Source organism: Coregonus lavaretus, assembly GCF_964263955.1.
Source record: "Coregonus lavaretus genome assembly, contig: HAP1_SCAFFOLD_1034, whole genome shotgun sequence".
Classification (NCBI taxonomy): Eukaryota; Metazoa; Chordata; class Actinopteri; order Salmoniformes; family Salmonidae; genus Coregonus; species Coregonus lavaretus.
The window spans coordinates 55,516-67,500 of record NW_028156322.1 but is presented as its reverse complement, the minus strand read 5'-3'; the positions used below and the strand labels follow the sequence as shown (position 1 = coordinate 67,500).

Here is an 11,985-nt window from a genome sequence, read left to right as displayed (position 1 = left end):
AGAGGAGTCTAGGTTGGGAGGAGAGGGGGTTTACATTTAAGTCATTTAGCAGACACTCTTATCCAGAGCGACTTACAGTTAGTGCATACATTATTTTATTTTATTATTTATTATTATTAATTTGTTTTACCCCCATGGGAATCGAACCCACAACCCTGGCATTGCAAACGCCATGCTCTACCAACTGAGCTACATCCCCTGCCGGCCATCCCCTCCCCTACCCTGGACCAATTGTGCGCCGCCCCATGGGTCTCCCGGTCGCAGCCGGCTACGACAGAGCCTGGATTTGAAGCAGGTTCTCTAGTGGCACAGCTAGCACTGCGATGCAGTGCCTTAGACCACTGCGCCACTCGGGAGACGAGGAGGGAGAGTCTAGGTTGAGGGGAGGGGAGTCTAGGTGGGGAGGAGAGGGAGGGAGAGGAGAGGGAGGGGAGTCTAGGTAGGGAGGAGAGGGAGGGAGAGGAGGTTGAGGGGAGGGGAGGGGGGAGGGGAGGAGGAGGGAGTAGAGGTGGGGAGGAGGAGGGAGGGAGGGAGGAGGAGGGAGGAGAGGGAGGGAGAGGGAGGGGAGGGGAGTCTAGGTGGGGAGGAGAGGGAGGAGAGGGAGGGGAGGGGAGGTAGGTGGGGGAGAGGGAGGGAGAGGAGGGAGGGGAGGAGGATGAGGGAGGGGGAGTCTAGGTGGGAGAGGAGAGGGAGGGAGGGAGGGTGGGAGGAGAGGGAGGGAGAGAGGTTGAGGGAGGGAGTCTAGGTGGGGAGGAGAGGGAGGGAGAGGAGAGGAGGTTGAGGGGAGGGGAGTCTAGGTAGGGAGGAGAGGAGGGAGAGGAGGGGGAGGGGAGGGGAGGGGAGTCAGGTAGGGAGGAGAGGAGGGAGGGAGAGGAGGGGGAGGGAGGGGAGTCTAGGTGGGAGGAGAGGGAGGGAGAGGAGAGGAGGGGAGGGGAGTCTAGGTGGGGAGGAGAGGGAGGGAGAGGAGGGTCTAGGTGGGAGAAAGGGGAGGAGAGGAAGGAGGTTGAGGGGAGGGAGTCTAGGTGGGGAGAGAGGAGGAGGAGGAGTTGAGTGGAGGGGAGTCTAGGTGGGAGGAGAGGGGGAGAGGAGAGGAGAGGAGGTTGAGGGGAGGGGAGTCTAGGTGGGGAGGAGAGGGAGGGAGAGGGGGTTGAGGGGAGGGGAGTCTAGGTGGGGAGGAGAGGGAGGGAGAGGAGGAGAGGAGGTTGAGGGGAGGGGAGTCTAGGTGGGGAGGGGAGGGAGGAGGAGAGGAGATTGAGGGGAGGGGAGTCTAGGTGGGGAGGAGAGGGAGGGAGAGGAGAGGAGGTTGAGGGGAGGGAGTCTAGGTAGGGAGGAGAGGGAGGGAGGGAGAGAGGAGGTTGAGTGGAGGGGAGGTCTAGGTGGGAGGGGAGGGAGGGAGAGGAGAGGAGATTGAGGGGAGGGGAGTCTAGGTGGGGAGGAGAGGGAGGGAGAGGAGAGGAGGTTGAGGGGAGGAGTCTAGGTGGGAGGAGAGGGAGGGAGAGGAGAGCGAGTGAGATTTGGAAGAAGTGTGTACATTTATCAGTGTTGTAATGATGTGTCTTGTTTCTCCTCAGATGGTGTTTGAAGTGGTGACCTCAGGGCATCGCGGCCTGCTGGCCATCAAAGACGTAGTGCTCCAGGGCACCAGTGCAGTAAGTCCCCTACACACACACACACACCCCTCCCCTCTCCGCCCGCCGACATAAAAAAACATCATCAAACTATCCTTGTCCTTTTCCTGACACCTCCAGATATCAGTACGGAGACAGAGACACTGTATCTTTCTCAAGGTGTTAGGAACACACAACAACAGGCCTTTGCAATGGATAGAAAACACACCCTCACGCGAGCACACACACCTCCCTCCCTCCCTCCCTCCCTCCCTCTCTCCCTCCTGAACAATATTTATAGCTATAGTTGACACACATAAAGCCTGTTGAGAATCTACTGCTGAAGTGGCTCTGTTAAATCTGTCCTTTGAGAGAGGGAACGAGAGAGAGAGGAAACGAGAGAGAGAGGAAACGAGAGAGAGAGAGAGAGAGAGAGAGAGAGAGAGAGAGAGAGAGAGAGAGAGAGAGAGAGAGAGAGAGAGAGAGAGAGAGAGAGATGAGAGCGAGAGAGGGAGAGGGAGAGAGAGAGAGAGAGAGAGAGAGAGAGAGAGAGAGAGATGAAAACAAATGGCACCATATGCTGCATTTAGCCTATTTTTTTATCCTCCAATTATTGTCTCTTTCCTTAAGAGTGTTGGCCAGCCAAATCCTCTGTCCTATCTATCCTCTGGTCTATCTATCCTCTGGTCTATCTATCCTCTGGTCTATCTATCCTCTGGTCTATCTATCCTCTGGTCTATCTATCCTCTGGTCTATCTATCCTCTGGTCTATCTATCCTCTGTCCTATCTATCCTCTGGTCTATCTATCCTCTGGTCTATATATCCTCTGGTCTATCTATCCTCTGTCCTATCTATCCTCTGGTCTATCTATCCTCTGGTCTATCTATCCTCTGTCCTATCTATCCTCTGTCCTATCTATCCTCTGGTCTATCTATCCTCTGGTCTATCTATCCTCTGGTCTATCTATCCTCTGGTCTATCTATCCTCTGGTCTATCTATCCTCTGTCCTATCTATCCTCTGGTCTATCTATCCTCTGTCCTATCTATCCTCTGGTCTATCTATCCTCTGGTCTATATATCCTCTGTCCTATCTATCCTCTGGTCTATCTATCCTCTGTCCTATCTATCCTCTGGTCTATCTATCCTCTGGTCTATCTATCCTCTGGTCTATCTATCCTCTGGTCTATCTATCCTCTGTCCTATCTATCCTCTGGTCTATCTATCCTCTGTCCTATCTATCCTCTGGTCTATCTATCCTCTGGTCTATCTATCCTCTGTCCTATCTATCCTCTGGTCTATCTATCCTCTGGTCTATATATCCTCTGTCCTATCTATCCTCTGGTCTATCTATCCTCTGTCCTATCTATCCTCTGGTCTATCTATCCTCTGGTCTATATATCCTCTGGTCTATCTATCCTCTGGTCTATCTATCCTCTGGTCTATCTATCCTCTGGTCTATCTATCCCCTGGTCTATCTATCCTCTGGTCTATCTATCCTCTGGTCTATCTATCCTCTGGTCTATCTATCCTCTGGTCTATCTATCCTCTGGTCTATCTATCCTCTGGTCTATCTATCCCCTGGTCTCTTACATTGAACTGCGAGCACTAAGCTATGCTACTCAGTCTGAATAGGACTCACCAGCAGCTCTTCAAGTGCTGCGTTGGTTGAGCTAATGAACATTGAGCAACATGCAGTAATGGCTGCTAAATGCTGGTGTATTTAGGTTGATCACACTGTGTGTGTGTATAGAAAGAGACTAGTAATCTACATAGAGGATTTAGGTCTATTCATACCCTCAAGATCAACTTATTTCAACTTACTTTGTCAAAGTAATCATGTTGCTTCTAAGTGGCTGGTTGGTTGGATTAGGAAAAAGTTTACAACGTAGACAGTTTTTTGTCTAATTTTAAACCAGATTTCAACCACAAATCAACTATAGCATTTTAAATGTTGGTTCATTTCAAGTTGAATGAACCTAATTTCACGTAATTTTTCAAAACTCAATCGAATATAAACCAAAATTGCATGTTGGTTAATCAGACTGACTTGACTTGGTAGGTAGCAGGCTATAAGATGCAGAGTGAGTGTTTCTGCATGTACCACAGCCTGGCCTATGCTACTACTGAACATATTTACATTTTAGTCATTTATAGCAGATGCTCTTATCCAGAGCGATTTACAGTTAAGTGAGCGCATACATTTTCCATACTGGCCCCACGTGGGAACCGAACCCACAACCCTGGCGTTGTGTGTTATCAATCATGTGTCTCAGGTACACGTGTTTCTAGGTGTTGAGGGAAGAGCTATGTTCTGTTTAGTACCACAGCCTGGGAGTCTCGTGTTCTTTAAGGCCATCCCAGGTGTGTGCTATGGTTAGATGCTTCACAATGGTACGGCCAGAGCCATCTACATCACATACAGTATGTTCTGCAATCTACAGCCCTAATGGTAAGACCTGCAATCTAAGGCCCATAGCTGCAATCTCAGCTGCAATCAACAACACCACGGTTATCCGTCAATTAATCAATGGCTAGCTTTCTAGCTTTAATTATCAATGCTGTATCAGGGGCGGCAGGTAGCTTAGTGGTTAAGAGCGTTGTGCCAGTAACCGAAAGGTCGCTGGTTCTAATTCCGGAGCCGACTAGGTGAAAAATCTGTCGATGTGCCCTTGAGCAAGGCACTTAACCCTTCTGGATAAGAGCGTCTGCTAATTATTTTAAAAAAATATTATTATTATATCACACAGAGCACAGGTTGTTGTATGTACATAATCTGGTGACCACAGGATCAAGCAGCTGAATTCCTACAAATGTTATGTCAAAGAGAAGGATTTCCATAGTAAGGGACAAGGTTCTGCGCCGCATACAAATGTAGCAGAAGCAGATCAATGAAAACACTTGTCACCACGACGACGACAACGTGATAGATGTTAAATGTAGAAATGTGAACGGATCAATACGCCACTTAGGGAGTGGTGATCGGGTTTCTCTCTGAGTGATACTCATACGCTGCATTGATCAAGGTGTGTATCCCAAATGGCACCATATTCACTATATAGTGCACTACATTTAACCAGAGCCAAAAGTAGTGCACTATGTAGGGAATAGGGTGCTATTTGGGATACAGCCAGGGTCCTAGTGGAGCAGAGGCAATTCATTTTGTGTTTAATTCGACCGTGTGGGATATGGGCTAGCTCTGAGATGTGATTAGCACTGCCTGTGTGGTCCATCACCTCCCCTTACGACGCAGCATTTAAAAAGACATTAGCAAACGATGAGAAAAATGGATTTGTCTGGTTTGGCATTTAGAGGAGGATTGACAGGTCAACGTGGATGACAGTAGGTCTACTATAAAGGTTTCTAATGAAATATATCATATAGAATTATATACATGTTATAAGTAGGAAAATATTTGATGAAAGATGAAATGATACAATTAGCTTAGTGAGGGTCTTTGGAGAGTTGCTTGTGTTTCTATCTAACTAATCAAGGGCAGATGTTGAATTGTCCTGGTTTTTCTCCTTACAGAATGGGGGGGGGGGGGGGGGGTACAGTGAAGTACATGTTCAAATTATACTTCTGCATTAAATGGTTTTATGATATATCTGGATTGGATCATGAATCCCTCTTATTATAAAGACATACAGTAACAGTATCCACAGAATGTAATGCTTTGATGTAGACTCTAGACATACAGTAACAGTATCCACAGAATGTAATGCTTTGTTGTAGACTCTAGACATACAGTAACAGTATCCACAGAATGTAATGCTTTGTTGTAGACTCTAACCCCATGAGAAACTGAGTAGTGAGGTATTGACATTAAGTCAGTGAAGGGTATACCGTAATATGAACATAAAGCCTTTAACATTGATCCTAATATACTTGATATGCATGTGTTTTCCTAGTGAACACCCCCTCACTTCCTGACAATAAAGGACATAGAGGTTTAGGTTTATATATATATTTCTGTATATTAATATATATATGTGTGTGTGTGTGTGTGTGTGTGTGTGTGTGTGTGTGTGTGTGTGTGTGTTTGTGTATTTATAGTGAACACCCCCTCACTTCCTGACAATAAAGGACATAGAGGTTTAGGTTTATATATATATTTCTGTATATTAATATATATATGTGTGTGTGTGTGCGTGTGTGTGTGTGTGTGTGTGTTTGTGTTTGTGTATTTATAGTGAACACCCCTCACTTCCTGACCATAAAGGGTGTAGAGGTCAACGCTGGACAGACGGCCGCCTTCCACTGTACTGTCAACGGACGACAGAGGGACAACTTCAACCTCTGGTTACAGGTAACAATGTTTACCCAAAATGTTACACTAACTCTAACCCTGCACACCAGGGATCTCCAACTCAGTTCCTGCTGTGCAGGGTTTTGTTCTAGCCCAGCACATAAAATAGTAGTTGATATTGATTATTTGAACTAGACATTACTGCTGGGTTGGAACAAGATTTTAGCGGTAGTAGGCTTCACTATATCAAACCCTAGCCTACACTCTTAGAAAAAAGGTGCTATCTGGAACCTAAAAGGGTTATTCGGCTGTCCCCATAGGACGGGGCGCCCCAAAAGGCGGCCCGCGGGCCGAATTTGCAGTCTACAAATTATTTGTAATTATGTTCCGGCCCCCTGACCATTCGCTCAAGAAAAAAAATCGTCCTGCGGCTGAATGTAGTTGATTATCCCATGCAATAGGAGAACCCTTTGAATAACCTTTTTTTGGTTCCAGGTAGAACTCTTTTGGTTTCTAAAAAGGGTTCTACCTGGAACCAAAAAATTGTTCTCCTATGGGGACAGCCGAAGAACCCTTTTGTAACCAGTTTTTTCTAAGCGTGTAGGTGATTCAGGTCCCATAACATATGGTCTTTCAACGGCCAAAGAAAGCCTTATGAGTCTGGCAACACTATTGTAACATACATCAGCAATTGTGGGTTCGATTACAGGCTCAAAATGGCCAGAAACAAATAACTTTCTTCTGAAACTCGTCAGTCTATTCTTGTTCTGAGAAATGAAGGCTATTCTGTGTGAGAAATTGCCAAGAAACTGAAGATCTCGTACAACGCTGTGAACTACTCCCTTCACAGAACAGCGCAAACTGGCTCTAACCAGAATAGAAAGAGGAGTGGGAGGCCCCGGTACATTTATATACACTACATGACCAAAAGTATGTGGACACCTGCTCGTCGAACATCTCATTCCAAAATCATGGGCATTAATATGTAGTTGGTCCCCCCCTTTGCTGCTATAACAGCCTCCACTCTTCTGGGAAGACTTTCCACTAGATGTTGGAACATTGCTGCGGGGGACTTGCTTCCATTCAGCCACAAGAGCATTAGTGAGGTTGGGCACTGATGTTGGGCGATTAGGCCTGGCTCGCAGTCAGCGTTCCAATTCATCCCAAAGGTGTTCGATGGGGTTGAGGTCAGGGCTCTGTGCAGGCCAGTCAAGTTTGTCCACACCGATCTCGACAAACCATTTCTGTATGGACCTCGCTCTGTGCACGGGGGCATTGTCATGCTGAAACAGGAAAGGGCCTTCCCCAAACTGTTGCCACAAAGGTGGAAGCACAGAATCGTCTAGAATGTCATTGTATGCTGTAGCGTTAAGATTTCCCTTCACTGGAACTAAGGATCCTAGCCCGAACCATGAAAAACAGCCCCAGACCATTCTGGAAGGTTCTCCCATCTCCACAGAGGAACTCTGGAGCTCTGTCAGAGTGACCATCGGGTTATTGGTCACCTCCTTGGCCAAGGCCCTTCTCCCCCGATTGCTCAGTTTGGCCGGACGGCCAGCTCTAGGAAGAGTCTTGGAGGTTCCAAACTTCTTCCATTGAATAATGATGGAGGCCACTGTGTTCTTGGGGACCTTCAGTGCTGTAGAAATGTTGTGGTACCCTTCCCCAGATCTGTGCCTCGACACAATCCTGTCTCGGAGCTCTACGGACAATTCCTTCGACCTCATGGCTTGATTTTTGCTCTGACATGCACTGTCAACTGTGGGACCTTATATAGACAGGTGTGTGCCTTTCCAAATCATGTCCAATCAATTGAATTTACCACAGGTGGACTCCAATCAAAGTTGTAGAAACATCTCAAGGATGATCAATGAAAACAGGATGCACCTGAGCTCAATTTCGAGTCTCATAGCAAAGGCTCTGAATACTTATGTAAATAAGGTATTTCTGTTTTACATTTTTTATAAATGTGATAACATTTATAAATCCTGTCTTCAGTGTGTCATATGGGGTATTGTGTGTAGATTAATAAGGGAAAACAAATATTTAATCCATTTTAGAATAAGGCTGTAACGTAACAACATGTGGAAAAAGTCAAGGGGTCTGAGTACTTTCCGAAGGCGCTGTAGATGGTATATAGACTATACACTACAGTATAGATAATACTGCTGCGTCCTGGAGTCTCACGTTAGTGAAGTGATGTGACCTTGTTCTAAATATCAGCATACAGCTTGCTGACATGGCCTTGAAGATTCTACTGCGACACACACACACACACACACACACACACACACACACACACACACACACACACACACACACACACACACACACACACATACACACACACACACACACACACACACACACACACACACTCACACACACACACACCGTTGTCCCCACACACACACTTGACACAATCAAGGTGAAGCCACTTCAATAATTAAACCTGTCTATTTTTTTTTTTTGCCTAACCATCTGTTTTTCACAGCTAACCCCTGACTGTGTTCCAGACAAGGTATTGGTGGACTCAAGGCCCCTATGAAGGCCACTAAACTATCTCTAACCTGCTGTGTGTTCTAACAGGGTATTGGTGGACTCAAGGCCCCTATGAAGGCCACTAAACGACCATCCACCGCTAAAACTATCTCTAACCTGTTGTGTGTTCTAACAGGGTATTGGTGGACTCAAGGCCCCTATGAAGGCCACTAAACGACCATCTACCGCTAAAACTATCTCTAACCTGCTGTGTGTTCAAACAGGGTATTGGTGGACTCAAGGCCCCTATGAAGGCCACTAAACGACCATCCACCGCTAAAACTATCTCTAACCTGCTGTGTGTTCTAACAGGGTATTGGTGGACTCAAGGCCCCTATGAAGTCCACTAAGCCGTGGAACAACCGACGCTTCATTGGGACCTTCGACGTGGAGAACACCACTAAGGGAGACTCAGGACGCTACCGGTGCATAGTCCACTCTGACAAAGGAGTCGGGGTGTCCAACTATGGAGAACTCACCATAAAACGTAAGTGCTGTAGATGTCAGTCGCTCTCCTCCAAACCTTTTCAATTACATTGTGGTGGATTGTAAAATGGAACCACAGTACATTTACGTCATTTAGCAGACGCGCTTCTCCAGAGCGACTTACAGTTAGTGAGTGCATACATTTTATTTTATTTATCTTTATACTGGTCCCCCGTGGGAAACGAACCCACGACCCTGGCGTTGCAAACGCCATGCTCTACCAACTGAGCTACATGGGACTGAAGAACTGAAGTAGCCCCAACATTCCCACAACCTTCATAGCGCAATGAGCACAAGACATATACAACAAGGAAATGATTCAGAAGCTGTTTTCCTGAAGATGAAAGATAAATATAAAACACAGCCAGAGAAGAGAACGTTTATGTTGTTACCAGGTGGACTAGGATGTGTGTTCTCTATAAAGTCCTGCCCTTGAACTAGTGGAGAGGACAGACCCATTCCACCCTAAAGGACTATACAGACCCATTCCACCCTAAAGGACTAGACAGACCCATTCCACCCGAAAGGACTAGACAGACCCATTCCACCCTAAAGGACTAGACAGACCCATTCCACCCTAAAGGACCAGACAGACCCATTCCACCCGAAAGGACTAGACAGACCCATTCCACCCGAAAGGACTAGACAGACCCATTCCACCCTATAGGACTAGACAGACCCATTCCACCCGAAAGGACTACAGACCCATTCCACCCTAAAGGACTAGACAGACCCATTCCACCCTAAAGGACTAGACAGACCCATTCCACCCTATAGGACTAGACAGACCCATTCCACCCGAAAGGACTATACAGACCCATTCCACCCTAAAGGACTAGACAGACCCATTCCACCCTAAAGGACTAGACAGACACATTCCAGAGCTGTTTAACTGTAATGTCAACCATATTACACACACACTGTAAGAAAGTGGAGGAAGATGGCCGCCTGTCTCTGCAGCGGTTAGTTAAGGTTGTTCTGAGCCCTAGGGGCTAGTCAGACCGATCTTCAGTCTTTTTATTCATTTGACTAGCTTATCTTTGAGCCTGGTCCAGCATCTTGTTGGATGATTTGTATATTTTGTAAATACCTGCACCTGCTCCAAGAGCCTTAAAATAAAAACTATGCACTGGCTCTTCTGCTACCTTCCTCCTCCCGCCTCTTCCTGCCTCTTCCTGCCTCTTTCTGCCTCATCCTGCCTGTTCCTGCCTCTTCCTGCCTCTTCCTGCCTCTTCCTGCCTCTTCCCGCTTCATCCTGCCTCTTCCTGCCTCTTCCCGCCTCTTCCTGCCTCTTCCCGCCTCTTCCCGCCTCTTCCCGACCTCTTCCCGCCTCTTCCCGCCTCTTCCTGCCTCTTCCCGCCTCTTCCCGCCTCTTCCTGCCTCTTCCCGCCTCTTCCTGCCTCTTCCTGCCTCTTCCCGCCTCTTCCCGCCTCTTCCTGCCTCTTCCCTTCTCTTCCTGCCTCTTCCTGCTCACCAATACCAGCCAGACAGCTCCAACCATCCAGGGCAAGTACAGGGACCCATCATCCACCCTCACAAACACACACACACACACACACACACACACATACTGTAACCTCTCCCATATCACCCTCCTCCTCGCCCTGCAGTTTGATATGAATTTATGGACAGAGTGTGAAACTAAATCCAGCGTGGCCTCTTTCCTTCAGCCCTATAGTCCTGTAATGGCTGTGTATATTACTTCACCTCAAATGCCTGTGCTGTCTATTGAATTTACCGGCCTGCTTTTATTTTTTTGTCTGGCAGCTTTGTGTTGATTGATAGGTTTAATCCAGGATGTCCGGATGGAGGGGTGTCAATCATTGATATAACGGCCCCAGCCTCAGTATACTGCTTTACACAGACATACAGAGAGAGAGAGAGAGAGATGGGAAGATAGAGGTTGCATCTCAAATGGCGCCCTATTCCCTACGTACCCCATAGAGCTCTGGTGGGGGAAAAAAGAGCCCTATAAAGGGAATTGGGTTTCATCCAGAGTCTTTGTGGTTGAGGGTGTTAGTGTGTTTCAGTGGTGTGTTCATGGAGCATTTAGGGGTTTATTAATATACTGTACTGTAAGCACTGAGCAACACACACACATCTGCATAAACACAAGTGTGCGTACACACAAACGCACACACACACACACACACACACACACACACACACACACACACACACACACACACACACACACACACACTCCTCGAGCCTCAGCCAAATATTGCATCTGCGACGTCACTAGAGATTGGTCGTTGGATACAAATCAGGATTCAACCCCCCCCCCCAACCCCCCCCCCCCCCCCCCCAATTGAACACATATGCCGCTAGAAATGTGTTCATTTGAAGGTCGAAATGTGTTCAACATCCACTGAAGTTGCTAGCTAGTTTACTAGAGAGCTACAATAGTTGCCTTGGTAACCAAACCATCAGTCCTAGCTTGCTATTATGAAAAATAATTCAACAATGCCAATATTGTTTTCAATTCGACTTTTGTTTTCAAAAGCAGTTCAAACATAGAACGTGTAAGAATGAACTATATCATTCATTTTGAATACTAGCGTTAATTTGATCTCATTTCAAATTGTGCTTTGTGATCTCACAAGTATCCGGTTTAGAACTCAATCCAGTGCCCTCAATTGAACCCACTCTATCAAATAAGAAAAAAACAGTATTTTTCACAGTCATAAGTGTCACAAATAAAAAGGCTGTATCTCATCTTATTGTAGCAGGCATAAAACACTGTGTTAACCCCGGGAATGCCTGGGAATGGTAAATCCTACTCAGATGTGTATTCACCGTAACCATGGATTATGATCTGAGATGCTCCTCTTCTCGCTCTTATTCTCTCTCCTCTCCCTCCCTCTCTCCCTCTTTCTGTCTCCATCTTAATCTTCTCTCTCTCTCTCTCTCTCTCCTTTCTCTCTCTCCTTTCTCTCTCCATCTCTCTCTCCTTTCTCTCTCTCCTTTCCCCCTCCCTCCCTCCCTCCCTCCCTCTCTATCTCCCTCCCTCCCTCTCCCCCTCCCTCCCTCCCTCCCTCTCCCCCTCCCTCTCTCCTCCTCTCTCTCTCCTCCCTCCCTATTCCTCTCCTATAGTCTTTCAT

At 47.0% G+C, this 11,985-nt stretch overlaps 1 protein-coding gene across 1 annotated transcript in view; it reads left to right on the top strand.

The window, feature by feature from the left end:
- LOC311126465 (receptor-type tyrosine-protein phosphatase mu-like) overlaps window positions 1-11,985 on the top strand; it is a gene marked incomplete at both ends in the record, with an annotated part of 52,666 nt that overhangs the window by 17,347 nt on the left and 23,334 nt on the right. Inside the window, 3 exons of the mRNA XM_084200472.1 lie at window positions 1,572-1,644; window positions 5,799-5,914; window positions 8,708-8,882. Of these exons, the coding sequence (XP_084056598.1) occupies window positions 1,572-1,644; window positions 5,799-5,914; window positions 8,708-8,882 (364 nt within the window). The remainder of the gene's footprint in view (window positions 1-1,571; window positions 1,645-5,798; window positions 5,915-8,707; window positions 8,883-11,985) is intronic.